The sequence below is a fragment of the Clinocottus analis genome, unplaced genomic scaffold (genome assembly GCF_023055335.1).
Source record: "Clinocottus analis isolate CAN_PGR_092001 unplaced genomic scaffold, fCliAna1.0.p SCAF_3, whole genome shotgun sequence".
Taxonomy (NCBI): Eukaryota; Metazoa; Chordata; class Actinopteri; order Perciformes; family Cottidae; genus Clinocottus; species Clinocottus analis.
Window position 1 is genome coordinate 10,855,229 of NW_027176042.1, and position 19,521 is coordinate 10,874,749.

General features: G+C 43.0%; 1 protein-coding gene across 1 annotated transcript in view; it reads left to right on the top strand.

Annotated features, from left to right (window-relative positions):
- The window catches only part of adamts9 (ADAM metallopeptidase with thrombospondin type 1 motif, 9), a 40,407-nt gene that overhangs the window by 4,989 nt on the left and 15,897 nt on the right, over positions 1 to 19,521 (top strand). The window contains exons 5-27 of the mRNA XM_068594581.1: positions 551 to 634; positions 748 to 872; positions 1,121 to 1,161; positions 1,265 to 1,370; positions 2,443 to 2,589; positions 3,217 to 3,358; positions 3,798 to 3,902; positions 4,972 to 5,117; positions 5,500 to 5,681; positions 5,823 to 5,959; positions 6,801 to 6,918; positions 7,109 to 7,204; positions 8,163 to 8,329; positions 8,519 to 8,648; positions 10,292 to 10,418; positions 10,525 to 10,735; positions 10,850 to 11,014; positions 12,390 to 12,551; positions 13,611 to 13,730; positions 15,477 to 15,584; positions 15,662 to 15,829; positions 17,843 to 18,091; positions 19,154 to 19,315. Of these exons, the coding sequence (XP_068450682.1) occupies positions 551 to 634; positions 748 to 872; positions 1,121 to 1,161; positions 1,265 to 1,370; positions 2,443 to 2,589; positions 3,217 to 3,358; positions 3,798 to 3,902; positions 4,972 to 5,117; positions 5,500 to 5,681; positions 5,823 to 5,959; positions 6,801 to 6,918; positions 7,109 to 7,204; positions 8,163 to 8,329; positions 8,519 to 8,648; positions 10,292 to 10,418; positions 10,525 to 10,735; positions 10,850 to 11,014; positions 12,390 to 12,551; positions 13,611 to 13,730; positions 15,477 to 15,584; positions 15,662 to 15,829; positions 17,843 to 18,091; positions 19,154 to 19,315 (3,198 nt within the window). The remainder of the gene's footprint in view (positions 1 to 550; positions 635 to 747; positions 873 to 1,120; positions 1,162 to 1,264; positions 1,371 to 2,442; positions 2,590 to 3,216; positions 3,359 to 3,797; positions 3,903 to 4,971; positions 5,118 to 5,499; positions 5,682 to 5,822; positions 5,960 to 6,800; positions 6,919 to 7,108; positions 7,205 to 8,162; positions 8,330 to 8,518; positions 8,649 to 10,291; positions 10,419 to 10,524; positions 10,736 to 10,849; positions 11,015 to 12,389; positions 12,552 to 13,610; positions 13,731 to 15,476; positions 15,585 to 15,661; positions 15,830 to 17,842; positions 18,092 to 19,153; positions 19,316 to 19,521) is intronic.

Below are 19,521 nucleotides of genomic sequence, written 5' to 3' on the forward strand. Positions count from 1 at the left end.
AATGTACGTACCTGTTCTGCTGTGCGGCAAGTCAGTCAATCGGCCTTTGGAGGAGGGCCATGGGAGGGAAAAGGGCAGCCTAGGGCAGGGGTAAACACCACTTTCAAAAAGTCAGGGGGAAGAGAGGCTAGCTTGAGGTAGAGCCTGCCTGACAGCTTTGATGAATGTTAAAAATAAGCTCAGGTATGTCACATAGACCGCATACTCTGGACCACTTCAAATACTAGCTTCCGCAGGCGTTCGGGGCCGACAGTCCTCAGGGGTAGGCTGAGTTGACCTATATTCTGTTCTTGGCAAAGCTTGCCTTCTCCACAGGGGCTCAGGCCATTATCAACTTGATCTTCCAATCAACCAAATTTCCCAGTACTTGCTTGAAACTACAGGAGGGCAGCCCATGATAGAGTTACCAGTAAATTAACTCTGTCACATTTCACCTGGGTTAAGTTCATGAAAATATTGTTACAGTATTAATCCAGATATTAAAAGGGGTTGTAACTTGAAAATGTTTTTATTGACGGGATTGAGCTTATGTTTTGTTTCCTTCATGCAGGTATCTTCCATCTACAAGGACCCCAGCATTGGCAATCTGATTAACATTGTGATTGTAAAGTTAGTCATAATAAACAATGAGCTGGTAAGGATGCTGCATTACTATGAATCTCCATACTTCCACACTTGCAAAAAAAAGTGGTGTACTACTTCTCAAATAAATTATTCCTCTGATTATTTGTCTTTGTATGTTCTCAGGATGGTCCAGTCATTTCATTCAATGCACAGACCACTTTAAAGAACTTCTGCATTTGGCAGCAGAGCCAGAACATCTTGGATGATAACCACCATTCCCATCACGACACTGCCATCCTGATCACCAGGTGCAGGAAAAACATCAAGTTATCGCGTTTAAAAAAAACATGTTTTTAGAACTTTGAAACAACCAAAAAGTAAGGTTATTTACACCTGCATCAAAGTCATAGATCAAATGGACTCCAGATGCCTGATGAATAAAACTGCTGTTTGACAATGCACTGAGATAAGGAAGATCCTACATCAAGGTTGGGGAATTGTTCTTCTTTTGTACTGTGCCTTTGACCTTGACCCATTGATTGTGTCTTCACCACAGGCAAGACATATGCAGAGCAAGGGATAAGTGTGACACCTTAGGTAAGTAAAATGTGCTAATAGGCTCACAGCCATGAATTCATTCCTACTGTACTTCATGGTGTTAATTAGGGAACTGAAAACGGAAGTGCGTCTTGTTTCCTAGGACTTGCCGAGTTGGGCACTGTGTGTGATCCATACAGGAGCTGCAGTATCAGCGAAGACAACGGACTCAGCACTGCGTTCACCATCGCCCATGAACTTGGACATGTGTAAGCGCAGCATGTTTACCTCAAGTACAGTCACCCATCCGAGTTAGTGAAATGTTTGGCTTCAGGAAGGCATTGTGTGGAAATGTAAAAGTTCTTCTAGAAATCCACATGCATTCCTCACCAGCAGATGGGGATCAAGGAAACCTGCATATGTGGACACCGCACACCATCTGATATTTTCCGGTGCTCGGGTGTGTTTCTGATCATGTCTCCTAATTTTTGACAGGAAGACAAGAAGAGAGAAAAGAGTCTGTAAATTGGATTTTCAGATTTTAAGTCAAACCTGCCCTTCAGCAAACTCTGTTGTCCAACGTCCTGAGTCAGCCAGATCAGGGGAGGTGGGAGTGGGGCGGCTTTGCCTTCTTGAGTGGAGACTGTTACGGTCCTTAACGGCCCTCATCATCTCAAACAAATGCTCTTTCTAACCACTAAACAAAAGGTGGGATTGTTCAATTCCACATTTATCCGCATCAAGCGGTGACAACATGCTTGTCGACTGCTTAGCCCCAGAGCTCAGTGTCATTTGGTACCTGTCAGGTGGGGAGCTGAGTCGCTCGGAGGGAGGGCCGTGGGCAGTGTGGTGCTGTACCTGTTCACCGCCATTTGTTCTCCCTGCTGGAGCTCCAATGCCTCTCTTAATGCTCACCGAGCTTCATGTCTACCGCCCAGTGTTCATATAATTATACATTGTGCTGGTTTAAATCCAAACTTTCAACAAGCACAAAATATCATTTTCATTTATTATTTTCAGCTGCTACCATGAATAGATTTCCCAAAGTCAATATGACACAGTGCGAACAAATGAAAAACACAAAAAAATAACATTCTTCCCTGTGTCTGTCCTGTCTATTTTGGTTGGTGAAACACTAACAGATGAAGACTTTAAAGTCCCAGTAATAAAGTCAGGAGTATTATAGAGGCATCACCATCAAACTGGCTTTCGCAGCATTCCTCTCAGCCAAACTGTGGTTTGAGGCAGCTGTGCATCTGCATGATGTAAATTGTAACATTTCTTGTTAACGTATAATATTTTATGATATCGGAACATGTGCTTCTGTTTCCTCTCTGCTAGGTTCAACATGCCTCACGACGACAGTAACAAATGTAAGGAAGATGGCGTTAAGATCCAGCAACATGTGATGGCTCCCACACTTAACTACAACACAAACCCTTGGATGTGGTCCAAGTGTAGCAGGAAGTACATCACAGAGTTCCTTGAGTATGTCATACTTTTTTCTTCAGGATTGTTCCAAACATGCACAGGGATTAGATCATGATATTGTTTTTCTAAAGATTCTGACCTACTCAAACTGCCTCTTAACCAAATACCCTTTAAATCTTCTGTATTTATCAACGGTATCACAGAGATTTCACAAAATGTGTTCCTTCAACAAACAAACAAACCCAGAGTGCAATGTATGCATGCTGTGTGGAGTTTTTTTTTTCCATAACAGTCACATTTTTAGACTTAAATGCAAATAAACTGTCATAATATTTCAGGGTTGATGCAGCCTTTAGTCTCCTCTCTCCCAAAGGTTCCTCAGCTTGCTGAGAAAGACCAGGGAACTCTTGAAATGTGTAAATTGGATTATATCTGGCAACTATCAAAACGCCCTTTCCATCCCAACAGCTATTCAAAGTTCTCTCTGCATCCCCAACCAGTTCCTACATATAGTTGCCCGAATACGAACAGAAATCTGTCAAGATACTGACCAAGCTGTGTGTACACGATAGGTTACTCTATATGTACAAAATGACTGGCTGTACTGAGTGTGTTTTCTGTCTGTTTGTGTCTCTTGTTTTCCCCTTTTTTCTTTGAAGTCATTTCATTTTTATTTCTTAATAGCACAGGATATGGTGAGTGCTTGCTCGACGAGCCCGTGTCTCGGCCGTACGGCCTCTCGCAGCAGCTGCCTGGACGAATATACAGTGTCAATAAACAATGTGAATTGATATTTGGGCAGGGAACGCAGGTGTGCCCTTATATGGTGAGTTGAGTTGGCTTGCAAGTATAAACTGTCATGTAGCACATGTTGTGTCTCTGAGGGAAGCTTCTTGTGTGACCGTGTGAGGTTCTCAGCTCAACTGGAATCATTTGATGTATTTAACAGCTGATTGTTCTTTTCTGAGACACAAGCAACCAAAACCACTTTTTATTTACATAAAAAATATACATTCTGTTATAATTCCTTAAAACACACATATGCCGAAAGTAAAATCAGACTTGAATCCCAACATTGCAGATTCAGATACTGTATATCTGTCTTTTTGAATTTATAATGATGTCCGCAGAAATGTCTCCGTAATACTTGTGACGTTCTTATACGCCGTAGAAAGGCTCAAGTTTTCTGGTCTGACAGAAAACTCTAGTAAGCCACTCTCAGAGATAACATTGTGTGTGTGTGTGTGTGTGTGCGCGTGTGTCAGACTCAGTGTCGGAGGTTGTGGTGCACCAGTCCAGAGGGCGCCCAGCGGGGCTGCAGGACCCAGCACATGCCGTGGGCAGACGGCACTGACTGCACTCCTGGAAAGGTAAGTGTCGTGGGGAAATAGACGTAAGAAATTAAACTGCTACTTATTGGGGCGACCGTGGCGCAGTGGTGAGCACAGGGGTTGTACTTCAGTTAGAAGGTCGGCGGTGTCGATGTGTCCTTCAGCGAGACATTCATCCCTAAAATTGCTCCTCTAGCTGGGACTACGTGTATGAAAGTTAGATAGTCCTAATGTAGCACCTCTCATTACTATGTGAATGATTCCCATGTAAAGCATGTGAATGACGGCATTGCCACATTTTTTATGTGGTTTTGTGTTCTGATGTGACAATCCTCACAACTTTTCCACTGACAAATGGTTGACAGGTATTTTTACTTCGGAGTGCAAAAATGATAAAAGAAAACAAGTTTCCAAACACTTGGAAAACATTCTTTTACTTGCCATCGACACATATGTTAACGCTAGTAATTGAACATGGCTGGCATGAAGTCGGTGGCATGAAGTTGTAAATGATGCAGCTTTTAATTAGGACTTTCTCAGTAACCCCCCGCTTCCTGTCACTAAGGCTGAGAGAACATGAAAGCGACATGAAGTCCAAAGATGTTCAGATACACGTACATACACACACACACACACACACACACACACACACACACACACAGACACACACACTAACCTCTCATCCCATGCCATGCTGTTCACCAGACTAAACACTTAAACTGGAGTCTGTTTGTTAAACACTGTAAGATTACCCTGCAGCTATGAGCTGAGATGTATTTATTGACTATGTGCGTGACATTTTCTAGTCTTCTGTCCAGCCAGACCTTGCCATGAAATGTCTTTTTCAGTTCTTATTCTTTCCATTTACTTCACTGTATAATTTCTCCCAGATTAGCATCAAAGCACGGGAGAGAAGATAGATGTATTGCCAGTTCCACGGATGAGATTTCATGTGCTTACTCAGTCTGTTCCTCTTCCCTTTATGACTCTTTCTTTTTCGGGCTCCGATTCTTTCCTTTCGCCCGTCGACCTCCTCTCTCCCTGTTTCTATTCTCGCTCGCTTCATTCATCTGACTTTTCTTTCCTTTCTGTTTCTCCCTCATTACAGCACTGCAAACACGGCCTGTGTATCGCAAAAGAGCACGAAGCCACACCCGTGGAGGGGGCTTGGGGAGTTTGGAGCCCTTTTGGTACCTGTTCGCGGACATGCGGCGGGGGCATCAAGATTGCCGTGCGCGAATGCAACCGACCCGTGTGAGCAGTCCTTCTCTTTGTAGTCACGCATGCCCACTGGACCATGTCTCCATCTTAGCTGCCAAAAGCTAGTGCTCCTTAGATCAAGCCTCCTCAAGGGCATTCTTTTCATAGCTTGTGTTCATCAAGGAAAGCCCTCGATTGCAGATCTTTCAGGGTGGTTTAGGATTTGGGCGTGATGAGAATGAGTTTGAACCTGACAACAATGCCAAGAATAAAGTCCAGGTATGCGATGGTGAGCAACATGTTGAAAAGAAGAACAGGGCGAGAGAAACATTTTCGAATCTGCGGGGAAAAATCTCCTTATGAAAACATGAACTTAAAAATGTTTCCGAAATTAAAACAAAGATTGGTTCATTCACTTCCTCACTTTTTCTTCCAGGCCCAGGAATGGAGGAATGTATTGTGTGGGTCGCCGAATGAAGTTTCGTTCCTGTAATTCTGAGCCCTGCTCCAAGCAGAAGAAAGACTTCAGGGAGGAGCAATGTGCGGCTTTCGACGGCAGGCACTTCAACATCAACGGTCTACCTCCCAATGTCCGCTGGGTGCCCAAGTACAGCGGAAGTGAGAATACATCTTTTTTCCGTCACCGGCATCCTGCCTGCTCCTGTTGCCAACTCTGTTTCACTCGTGCATCATAAACGTAACATGTGCTTGACGTTGAGGTATATTAAATGTTTGTCTCTGTCTTGCTTCCTCGCTCAGTTCTGATGAAGGACAGGTGTAAGCTGTTCTGCAGGGTCGCAGGCAGCACAGCCTACTATCAGCTCAGGGACCGGGTCATTGATGGCACACCGTGCGGACCTGATACCAACGACATCTGTGTCCAGGGCCTGTGCAGGGTGAGGTCCCGAACTCTCAGTAACTGTACAACTATCAGCCGCATGGCTCAAATACACACAAACAGCTAACACAACAGATGCTGACCATTCTTGCACATTCAATAGAATTCTTTCCACGTCTTTACAGCAAATATTTTCAAAAAACATCTGAAGTCTGACCAGTGTGTTTATTGCCACCGAGACAGATAGAGTTGTCTTTGAACGCTTGATTACTAACAAACCACACGCATCACAGTGCTTTTGGGGAGAAGGGTTGTTCTGTGTGCACTCTCAACCACACACAGTGTTTGGTTAGATTGTGGTTCAGGAAGTTGCCTTCCTGGCCTTGGCAAGTGGATTTTGATGCTGTGGAACTTAAGCTAAGCTCTTCATCCTTTATAGATCTTTCTAAAACCATGACAAGCAGACCTCATGCCATTTCTAGTGTGGTGCTTGGAGGGTAATTTATTACAGATGGGTGTCAGAAATTTAGCTATAACTCAATATGTTCATATGGAACTCATTTAAGGGTCACTGGGTTTGATTTGTTCTTTCATGATCAGTGTTTCATCAAGAAATATAGAAACATTGGCCAAGTAGAAGGCTATTTATCTGACATGTTCATATTGCAGTGTTGAACATTTTCCAACCAACTGGAATTGAAGAGAAAATTGTGACCTAATACAGTTTGCAGACCTCCTCTTTCTCCCTCACATTCTCCACCTCATCTTCCCCCTTGCTTTTCAACTTTCTCTTCCACTTTCCCCAGCATTTTGTCCCTTTCCTACTTGTCCCATTTATATTACTCCTGGCATTTTCTCATTTTTCATATATCCCTCCTTTCTTTCTTTTCACTGAGCAGCAAGCGGGCTGTGACCATGTATTGAACTCTAAAGCCCGGAGGGACAAGTGCGGCGTGTGCGGAGGTGACAACTCTTCCTGCAAAACTGTGGCAGGCACCTTCAACATCGTCCACTATGGTGAGCTATAGCCTTTTATTTTATTACACCATCATTTCACCTTAATAATTAACAGACCTTGTTATATTGCTTGAACATGCTTTATTGCTTAGTTTTCAGAAGCAATATCACTTGGAGTGGGGCTCACTTGTTAGCACATGTACAGATCTAGAGTGCAGTAATGATCTAACATAATACTTTCTATTTGCAGGCTATAATGAAGTGGTGCGAATACCCAGTGGTGCTACAAATATAGATGTGCGTCAACACAGTTACTCAGGGAAACCAGAGGATGACAACTACCTCGGTAAGACATCCAACGTTTTGATAACGAGAAAGTGCTTCCGTTGTATTTCCTACATTTCCATCAATATTGTCTCCTGCCCTTTCAAAAGCAATTTGTTGTTGAAAGCCTACAATTTGGTCTCAACCTGCCTGTCTATGTGAATGTTCAGCGTTTACTGGAAAGGCATTTTTGCTCTGTAAAGTCATCGTCGTTAATGAGCCATCTAGCAAAGTCAGTTGGTTTTGTGTGTATTTTCTCTGTGTGTGTGTTTGCTGTTGCATAGTTTCTTTGGTTCAGTAAATGTATGTCTCTGTACCAATTGTCTGTATGTCAGGATTAGGCTGCTTTGTCAGCTATTAGTGCATGTCCTGTTGGCAAGTGCATGTACTTGATCTCCAATTGCCCTCTGGCCATCATTCCATCAAGCTCAATTAAGGTGTGTGTGTGTGTGTGTGTATATGTCAGTGCATATTGCAGTTTTCTTTTATTCTCTGTGTGTGTATTTATATGTATTTGTGTATTGGCATAGTCATTAATGGGCCCAAAGTGGAGATGATTTTGCCGGAATGAGGGCCGCTCTCCACAGTCATATTAGTGTAATGTGTGAAATGGCGAGGAAAGTAAAGGCAGGAAATTAGCTCCATAATCGCATTAGGGTGAAGGAGTGCAGCAGACTGGCTTTTGAACAGAACAGGATGCCCCTGGATGGGACTTCTCCAGGAACACAGGATTATATTACTGCTGCCTACTACACGTGCCTTACTGTGAACGAAAACGCCAGCCACAGTGTTGCTATTGTTTTCTTTACATTAGCTCGATAATGTCCTAAGAACGACCTTTTTTTACAAAACATTTCACGTTTGTTAATTTTGTGCCAATCATCCAAAGATAATTAGATTGTGTGTCAAATACTGTTCAATCTGTCTCTCTTTGTCTCAGTGGCATCAGGCACAGTCAGTGTTTTTTTCTCTCTTTGCAGCCACATCAAACAGCCGTGGAGAGTTCCTGCTAAATGGAGAGTTCGTGGTTAGCATGTTCAAAAGGGAAATCAAAGTAGGAAATATAGTCATTGAATACAGTGGCTCTGACCATGTCATTGAGAGGATCAACTGCACTGACCGCATTGAGGAGGAGATTATTGTCCAGGTAAATTGTCCTCATCCTGTTTGCTTAGTGTGCCATGCAGGAGATGCAGAGCGAGACTGATTCAGAAGCAGTAAAACGTATGCTTATATTTTTTATGCTGAAATGTGGAGACTTGACCGTCAAAATTGTAAATATATATATAATACTTACTGTATTTAATGAAGATCACATTGCCTGTATTTTCCCTAGGTGCTGTCTGTAGGGAACCTTTACAACCCAGATGTCAGGTACTCCTTTAACATCCCCATAGAAGACAAACCTCAGCAGTTCTTCTGGGATGCCTATGGGCCCTGGCAGGAGTGCAGCCGCCTGTGCCAAGGTGAGGGGGAGGCACAAAGGGTTGGCACACTGAGATGATGGGAGTGGTCAAAGATAAATGATGTGGTGAGAGTAAAGATGCGATGCAACAAAGAAGGGAGACGTGGGAACCACCGAGCCAGAGGCATAGGAGAGGTAGACATTGTCTGGTTGAACCTGACAGCTTCATGCTAGACATATAGGTTTGGAGCGAGTGATTAAAGTTCAACCTCATAGTATGCTGTGTCAGATTACCTTCTTTGACATGACCCTGGATATGTCGGAGTATGTAGGCGTGCAGAGGCGGATCGCAGGTAAACTCGAAAACCTGTTATGTGTTATGACTCAAAGACTTTGTCTGAGAATTTCTTTCCCCACTTTTTTTCACACTGCCTTGCTTGAACAACTAACAGTAAATTCCAAAGAGAAACCAATGAGTTCACACAGCTGGATAAACGGCTAACATGTAATGCCGTCAGCACCTTTTTTAATTTTCCGATTTATACGGCTTTCCTGGCAGTCTGCGGCACACAAAAGCTCTCATAGCACCGAACTGCAAAACTTGGTAACATGAGGTACTGATAGAGAATCTATTTCCTGCAGCCACATGAGGTTTAAATCTCTCTCCCCTGCACAGTTGGTGCGCTTTGATTTGGTGCAGCGATGTCAACACAAGAGCAAAGGTGAAGCACATTGCTGCTGGTAGTCGTTGCGATCACATGATGATCTATATCGTGCTTGAACAAGCCGGTGCGTCGACTTAGACAACCACATGCAGAATCATACAGAAGCTGAGGTCAGGCAGTGGAGTTTCCTTTGAGGATGAAGTTATAAAACCCCTAGATTGCAACTCTACTCACTAATTCATTTTTGTATAATTCTCTGTGTGTCTTTATCATCAAAGTACAACACGCAAAGGGAGTTAAATAAGTTTATTGAAAATCCTAAATATAGTCAACAAAAATGTCATGAGTGCATTATTTCAATATTTGTTGGTGTGTAATGGAAAAATGCAGCCCCTTATATGTGGATGTCCAATCAGGGTTGATGGTAAATGTAGGCCATTGAAGCAATACATTACTCTGTGACTGCTATATTTTCACACATTGTCAACAGGATGGCATTACAGCTTCGTTCTTTCCATTTCTTACTTTCAAAATAAAAGCCCAACGGAGCAAAGCAGTTCTTGGTTCTTCAATTCAGTTGACATTAGGAGTAAAACTTAAATACATAGTTAGCACACTGGCTGTCCAACAAAAACTCCCTCCACACTAACATTAATTGCATCAGAATGATTCACTCTCTGGCATTAGAGGGCAACTTGAGCAAAGGCACCACCATCTATCATTGTCCATAACATCCCAGCCAAAAAAAAATATTTTTGCTGTTTGAATCGTAAGTAATTTGCAAAACAAACAAAGAGAAGATAGATGTTGTTTTTATAAAATGTTATTAACACAATGAAACTTACAACAGGTTGAAGAAGTTACTTTTTTAAAGCAACATCTAGTGCATGGTGCCCCAATGCTGGCATGTATTGCTTAAATCGACTACATCAACACTGATTGGACATCCATAGAAACCATAGACGCTTTTTTCTGAAAAGAAACTTCATACATTTTGATTTTAACCGATGTCCAAACATGCATCATCATTTCTTCATAGGAGAGCGCAAACGGAAGATTCTCTGTAGCAGAGAGTCGGACAGGGTGGTGGTGTCAGACCAGAGGTGTCACGGTACAGCCAGACCTGCTGTCATCACTGAGCCCTGTAACACTGAATGTGAACTCAGGTCTGTATTACCAACCAGGCTGTAGTGGCTTTTATCAACCATTAGATCATTCTTCTATCACTTGGTCGTTTACAAATACTGCTTTTCTCTCTCACCCTTGATGCAGGTGGCATGTGGCTCGAAAGAGTGAGTGCACTGCTCAGTGCGGTCTGGGATATCGCACCCTGGAAATATACTGTGCCAAAATCAGCCGCGTGGATGGTAAAACCCAGAAGGTTGACGACCGCTACTGTAGCGGTCAGCACAAACCCGATGACAAGGAAGGCTGCCACGGAGACTGTAACCCGGGTGGCTGGGAGTACTCTCCTTGGTCCGAGGTGAGATTGTTTGGAGGAAGCGTGGGGTTTGTGTGTGAACATAATCCAGATGTTTGTCACAGGGTTGTGTGTCTGTGTTTTTCGCAAGTTGAAGTTCAAATGTTTGCACTGCAGTGCTCCAAGAGCTGTGGTGGAGGCACCCGCCGTCGAGGCGCAGTGTGTCGAAAGGCAGCCGAGGCCGGCAGCGACGAGAGCAAATGCAGTCAAAGGGACAAGATGACCGTCCAACCCTGCAATGAATTCCTTTGTCCACAATGGAAGACTGGCGACTGGTCTGAGGTCAGTTCAGCTCTTGTTGTATTCCCTTTTTTCCCTGACAGGAAGACCTGTCCAATATTTATTGATCATATTCATATATATATATATATATATATATATATATATATATATATATATATATATATATATATATATATATTTGTTATATATATATATGTATTACAGCCTACAACAATATATTTTTGTTACATATACATAATGAATACAAATAACTGCAGTAAATATCTGATTGGATCAAGAGTGTTAAAGCAGCGTTCTCGGCCAGAGACAGCTCGCTGGCCTGAACAACCAGCAGACAGCAAGCCATGAGGAACAGACAGGAGACAGGAGCTGCTCAATGAGAGAATAAGCTAATAGGGAAAAATATTATAATACATGCAGTGTATTTGTGAAAAACAATTACATTTTAAAATAGATATAACTATTAATTATTAAAAAAATATGTGATTTTAGACCCAGGGCGTCAGGGCCTTCAATGAGTACCCGACTCGCGGAGCCGCTCCTACAGCATGATGCGAAAAAAAAAGAGGAGACTCTGCATTCGAACAATGCGCGGGAGGCTTGGTACAACCAACGAAGCCACTTCATCCACCAGCGCAGACGGCCGAACGCAATGTAGTGTATTTATGAAAAACAATTACATCATAAAATAGTGATGAATAAAACATTAAATATATATATATATATAAATGTATATATATGTATATAAATGTATATATATATACATATATATATATGTATATATATATATGTATTATTTTTTTCAATTATAAAATATTTATAACTTTATGATTCTGTTTAGGCCTTCAGAGAAGGCTTAGAAAGCCCTGACGACCCACCACTGAGACACTCAAGCTGGCTTTATGGAGCTGGGTTTAGTCAATAGAGAAACAGTGTAAATACTGTAGTTTTGAGCCAGCAGCGATCTGGGTCAAATGTAAATTCCCAGTGTGGATTGTGCATGTCTCAGCTCTGGGAGAGTTACTTCCCTCCTTCCACCATAGTGAGTGTTGGCAAATCACTGATTGCAGGGTGAGATTGTACTTATCTACTGTACAGTTTTCACATTGTAGAGCAAGGATCTTGCAAAGCTTTGGGTTGCATTCCAGGAATATTTCAGATCTCCCATGTGGTGCTAACAAATACAAACACCTACAATGTGCCGTTTACAAATGCACTGTACCCACACATAAAAAGACTCTCTGGCCTTTTGGTCCCCTTCCAACCAAATGTTTCGTAGTCTGCATATCCTGCTTTCCACACAACCAACTCATCTTCTTCTGTCAGCAACTGAGTTCCAGCGGGCTCAGCAAAATTGAAACAACTAATGTCCATCTTATATAAAGTGCCTAAATTTAAAATAATTCTCTTTCAGTGTCTTGTGACATGCGGGAAAGGCTATAAGCACCGTCAGACGTGGTGTCAGTTTGGTGAGGACCGTTTAGACGACCGCTTCTGTGGCTCGTCTAAGCCTGAGTCGGTGCAGACATGCCAGCAGCAGGAGTGTGCCTCTTGGCAGGTTGGCCCTTGGGGACAGGTGAGTGTTAACAGTGGTGTTACTGTAGTTTGTTCGAGGTTGTCAAAAGAATGTATATTTTGTGAGCCAAAAGAATATTGGTGAGGAAAGATGGTATTTGCTAATACAGGGGCATACCTACCTATATACCATAGATTTATGATTGGAATTTGGACCGTACATTTGAGGTGTTATTTTAAAAAATTGGCCCATTGACCTCATGAAACAAAATAATCTGAATGTAGTACATCTGTGCTCGATATGTGTTTTCCAAGGTATCTATTCCAGAAATCCTGATTCACAGTTCACATATAGGTAATATATAGTTGATGAAAAACAACACAGAGGCAGACTTTTACTTTTACTGTTGCTTCTTTGGTGAGTTCTTCCCAGATGAAAACCAATGGGAAGACATGGATAAACTAATCCATCAAATAGCTCTGTGCCCTTTCTCTCGCCTGTTTAGACACAGAGCACATCCTGCCAATATAAATATACAAAAGCTACGCTTGATGTGGGTTGGCGCGTACTTCTACAAAAGCATTGTATAGGGTTATGCATACAGTATATAATGTCTGTGTTTGCAGGCTCAGTCTCATTTGTGTGTGTGCACAGGGAACTGAACACCCAAATATTTGAGATATTTTTGTGCCCCCATCAGAGGATGTGCGCACGTTAAGGTATATTTGAAGCTGTTTAATGGAGCGTTGTCAAATTGTAGTTGAAGGTGCCGCCACACAAGTTTGACCCTGTTTCATTGGAGGCAGTGAGGCAGAAGAGAGAGCGGGGCAGTACCCTATCGGACTCAGATACAGTGGAAAAAGGACAATGTATGTTAGCAAAGGTTGCTTGTGCTTTGAAACTCTTATCTGGTTGAAACTTGGATCTCAGGATGTCTATCAGGGAAGTGGATGGGTGAAGAAGTATTTTTATTTGCTTAGCCTGGTTTACGGTCCTTTTTTTATTTGTTTGTGTGTGGGTGTGTTTTACCTCAATTGAACTGTCAGATCTTTGCTTTCCTTCCTCGTCTATTTCTCCATTTTCTCTTTGCCCCCCCCCCCCCTCCCTCTTTGAACCCAGTGCACTACCTCATGTGGGCCAGGCTACCAGATGCGAGCGGTGAAGTGTGTCGTTGGCTCTTATGGTGCTGTCATGGATGACACTGAATGTAATGCTGCCACCCGACCCACTCACACACAGGTAAGGGGACCATTATCTTCCTACCTTCCTTGCATCATTTCTCCCTCTCTTACGTCTTTCTTTTACTTCTCTCAACTGTACACAAATCTCTTTATCGCTAGACGTTGTGCGAGCAACAGTTGTTCCACAGCCTAGTGTCAAACTGATTCATGCTGTGAGGAGAGGAGAAAAGGAAAAGTCATGCACACTCAAAACACACACAGACAAACACACACATTTCATTTCCACCTGGTCTCAATAAAGCTATGTTGTCTGATCTAGTCTAGAGGCAAAGTCAGAGGGGGAGGTTATACAGGCCTCACAATCCCCAAAAAGAGACACACAACTCTCAGACAAAATCCTCAAGAGAAAGCCCAAATGTTTTTGGATAGTGTTATTGTTCAGAATACTCTTATCTTCATTATTTAAGTGACATTAAAGTCTGGCAAAGGACCTTTTTTTGTCTATTTTAGATACTTGTGTAAAACATTTGAATAAAATAAGTTTAAACATTTATCTAAAAACAGACTTAATTAAGTCAGAATTTACAGACACATTGGATGTGTAATTTAATGAATGTTTTTCATATGACTAATATTTAAAGCAGGCTGCCACCATTTTAAATGTTTTGCTCCTTTGTCTGTACAGAGAACGTGCTCAGGTTTACATGTGGACACTTGCTTGTGCATCTGTTAAAGTGCTTCACATGCAAAAAAAAGACACAGAAACACCAAATAAACTGATTTTGAGCTGATTTAGAGTTTTGTTTGGTCAGCGTGGGGCGTAAACCCAGTTCAGAGGGCTGAGCATGCAGACTCAGTATGAGGCCCCCCCTGTAGTCGCAGTGGCTCTAAATTCCGGTCCCTGGGCCGACAGAGCCAGTGACCCTGAAGCAGTCGCCCAAACTCGTTGTGATTCTAACTAGCCAGCCATGAAGTCAGCCACCAGCTGCCAGTCCCCAAGCAGGACTTAATAAACTAAGTGCAGATAGAAGGAGGAAGGTCTCAGTACAAGGAGGAGAGAGGTGGAGGCAAGTGACGCTTTACTCGATGCTTCCACATGTATTGGATAAAGGCTGGTATATACCAGTATGTCATTCATAAAAGCCCTGTAATATTCACACATGCACCCAAACTCACTTAATCACTCAAAATCATATTTGATCAATTTATAAATGTAAATCTGACAGGAAGTGTGCGTATAGCTACTAAAAGCTCTGCCATGAGGACTGTTTGTCTATGTCAGGAGGCCCTGTGTGGAATGTGGAGTCTGCTCAGAGCCGACGCAACCTGACTAAGGCCCTCATTCCTAGAGACTTGGGGTCAGAGGGCACCAAAGGGCACGGGGGGGAGGGGGCAGAGTAAAGGGCGGAAGGTGAGGGACAAGGGGGTGGATTAGGGGTGGGGTTTACAACCACGCCAGCATGGGCATTGGAGCCCTGAATACCACTCCACTATGACCTGTTATGACAGGGATCAGGGCTTTATGCTGAGTGGCTTACTGCCACAATCCATAGTTTTAACTGACGGGGCGGACCCTGTTAATGTTGTTTTGGTAAGGTGAGAGGAAAGGGTTGATGGGAAACACAACTACTCTCAAACGTAGAGCTGAAGGAAGACTGTTAATTTATTGGTGACTGTTCCATCCCATGTCAGAAGAGCTATCTCTGATATTCATGGTATTTTGTGGTCGGGGACAGATGTTGTTACAGTATATTCATTTTGTTAATCACTGCATGAATGGGTGTATGTGTCCTCCCTTCCACAGGACTGTGAACTGGCCCAGTGTCCCAGCAGCCACCCTGTTCCCCCAGGGACTAAAGTCCCTTCCCACCAGGGCCACAAAACCCAGTGGAGGTTTGGCTCTTGGACCCAGGTTGGTGGTTCTACCATATCTTCAATTACTTTATTTTTCTTGGTTTCCAGCTTCTTAAACCGTTTTCCTCTCCACAGTGTAGTGCCAGCTGTGGCAAAGGGACGCGTATGCGCTATGTGAGTTGCCGGGAAAACCAGGGTGGTGTGGCGGAGGAGTCTGCGTGCGCCCACCTACCAAAACCCCCTGCCAGAGAAGTGTGCTCAGTTGTGGCCTGTGGACAGTGGAAAGTGCTGGAATGGACAGCGGTAAGAAAACCACTATCATTTATTCAGTTGTAGCTGACCCACTTATACATCCATCCATCCATTATCCAAACCGCTATTCATATTTAGGAGTCCAGCTGACATTGGTCGCCAGTTTATTGCAGGGCACATGTAGAGATAGACAACCATTCACGCTCACAACCACACCTACGGGCAATTTTAAATTCTACAATGAATTACCATGTCTTTGGACCGTCAGAGGAAGACGGAGAACACGGACGAAACCCACGCTGACATGGGGAGAACATACAAACTCCACACAGAAGGGCCAGGATCCGAGACCTGAGACCCTCTTGCTGTAGGGCGTCAGTGCTAGGCACTACACCACCGTGTACCACCTCCTGCCCCCTAGTTATACAGTATCTGCACTTAAATTCACACAAGCTCACCCAATGTTGTAGAGGATATCTCAAATACGGAGACAAATATGTGGAAAGTGTTTTTTCTGTTCAATGAGAAAGCATTTCCTTTCAGATCTTTATATTGTTACACTGACAGACAGCACTGTTGATTAGCCTCAATCCGTCAACATTGCCATCCACATTTGTCTTTCAATTTCAATCTACATTGTTTATCACCCACACTGACAATCAGGGTCTGCAAACACGCTTTATAGTGTTTGTGTGAACAAAGGTCTGTAGAAAGGGCGGCAGCTGGAAGGCAAGTGTGCATCGAGGCCTGGATGATAAGTCTTGAGAAGAAGTGTGGGTGAGAGAGAGTGAAAGGATTTGATTGAGGCAAAAGTTTCTGGAGCTGCAAGATCCAAGGGGCTGCAATGAGGGGATCCTGTCTTGTTTACAGATGTTTCTCATCAGAGAGTGATGCAGTAGAGCCAGACTGCAGGTCTGGTCACCATACACCCACACCCACAAATGTACCACCAAGCCAAAGACACTCATTGCCCCCCCCCCTCCTCCTAGTTCATCTCCTGGCCAAAAACATATTTCAGAGTCCTTTCCCAGACACATTCACACTAGATTTACTCACTGAAGCAAAATTGCCTTATTTGTCCTGCAGTGATGGAACACTCCAATATGCCACTTTTGTTATTGTTCTTAGGGCTCACAGTATATTATTCATTATCTTTATTTAGTATCACATCATATGCATTGACTTACTCTATGTAAAGCCTTCTTACAGTATCTAAAATCATGTGAAATCCATAACATTGTGTCAGAGCAGTATAAACCTCTGGACAGTGTAATCCCAGGCGAGGTTTTAAAGTAGACAGCTGTTGCATAAGTATAATAGATCACTTTATGCAAGACAAAAAGTGGACTGTGTAAGGGAGGAGCGGAGTGAGACGCCATTAGTGCTTGACTGAAGATCTGCTTCGGCTTATTTTCCTTAAAAGAAACATGTGTGTGTACTTGGGTTTTTTAAGGAGACAGTGCACTGTCAGACAGGGCCAGAGCCGTGTCCATTCACTACATGCCATATCATCACTGGAGTGAGACCCCAAGTCAAACTTTCAGTTAGTGTGGGATCTCAGGAATAAGCCTTTTTTTATTGAAGGCCCAGCTGAAGAAAGCAGCATTTCCACTTAACTTTGGTGGCATCTATAAGGAGCTAACAATGCAGTTCTGCTGCTTCTGGTTTTGACCTTCAATTTAGTTCTAGGTTTGTGCTATTTCATGTCCCCTCGAGCTGCTCAGTCACGAGCCTTGCTTTTCTCACTATCAGTTAGATAGATAGATAGATAGATAGATAGATAGATAGATAGATAGATAGATAGATAGATAGATAGATAGATAGATAGATAGATAGATAGATAGATAGATAGATATGTACTTTATTAATCCCCAAGGGGAAATTTTTTAATTAGATCTGTAGTGCTTTTTTAATTAGATCTGTAGTGCTTTTAGGAAGGTTTCCATGTTTTAATGACCGTTGCTTCAAATGTGTTTGTATGTCTGTATTTGTTTGCAACTAGATACAAATGCATTCAAACTATGGACTGATCTCTTCATTCCCTCTGTGTGTGTGTATTTTTAGTGCTCAGTTTCCTGTGGCCAGGGAAAGACAACACGGCAGATACTGTGCGTCAACTACAGTGACCAAGAAGTGACTACTAGTGAATGTGACCTAGACGATCGTCCTTCCACAGAGCAGGACTGTGCTATGTCTCAATGCCCGTCCCGCTCCAGTGAATCTCGACCTTTCCCGTCCTCACCGAATGGCAGCACCAGGAACAACCTGCCCCGCAGCCAATCCCACCAATGGCGGACTGGACCCTGGGGCGCGGTGAGGAACCTTATACACAGCAGCATTGCATCGAAGCGGTCAAGAGACCAATTCTCTGGAGGCTGACGTATAACATGTTGTGCTTGATCTTGTTCCACCAAACTCTCAGCTAAAACAGTGAAAGTTCAGAGAAGAATTGAGCAAGAGGGACAATTAAGCCGAAGTCTGTACGGTAGATGTGATGCTGCAGACAACTGATCAAACAAATAAGAGATAACATTGACAATAACATTAATTAGTGAGCTTTAGAGGTCCTTGTCAGATAATTGTTTTACCTATGGACATAGCCAAGCTTGTTTCCTGTTTTTCTGCTAAGCTAAGCTAGCCTGCTTCTATACCGACATGAGAGTTGTATAGATCTTCACTTAAAATCCTCACAGAAAGAAGGTTACGTGTAGTTGATCGAAGGTATCATAACTACGTTTGTCCTCATAATGACATATATCTTGTGTGTTTCTTGTGTTGAGATGGCTAAATCCCAAAATGCTCATCAATAAATCCAGAACTCATCATCATACAAAGTAACCTAGTGGTTATGGCTGTCAACCTGTAATCACAACAGTGGTGGTTCGATTCCCTTACTCCCTACATGTAACAGAAACCTGCATACATTTGTTTACAATTGCCAATTTCAGGCAGACTTTGACCAAAGGCCTTCGTCATAGTGACGTCACACTAAAGAGCCCCCCAATGGATCTCATTCTTTGTACATTTTTTTCAAAACCTTGTTGCTGAGCTATTTCTTCCTGCCTCTGTCCTGAGTGTAAAGCAGCAGACACGTTCAGTCATCTGACATGAGATGTTGCGAAGGCCTTTTCTTCATTTTAGTGATAATGGGTGAGGGCTTTGGTTGCCCACAGTATATGCCTTTAAAGTGCACGATGATTTGTGACGTGTAGTAGTCGTCAAAGACACATTGATGTAAAACTTTGCAGCTTGGTATTTTACTTTAGCGTGTGTTTGTATGTCATCGTGTCTTAAAGAAATGTAAAAAAAAAAAAAAAAGCGTTATTTTACCCATAGGACTTAATCACACCTATTTCTCCACACTCTGTACAACAGTGCTCCAGCACATGTGCAGGAGGTTTCCAGCGGCGTGTGGTAGTGTGCCAGGATGAGAACGGCTACCCTGCCAACAGCTGTGAGGATCGCAGCCAGCCCAATGAGCAACGGTCTTGTGAGTCAGGGCCGTGTCCACAATGGATCTATGGCAACTGGGGAGAGGTAAGCCAGACAGCACTTTACTGATATGTACATCAGCTTACAGTTTACTGAGTCTCCTTGACAGATACTGCTCTAGTTTAGAGAGAATACTGTAAACTGAGGGATGTTCATCTGTGCTTGAATAAATACTTTGACTGATGCAGAAGTTGCTTAGGTTTTATAAAATGCATTAGAACTCACATTTCCCATGCCGCACACAAGACAGA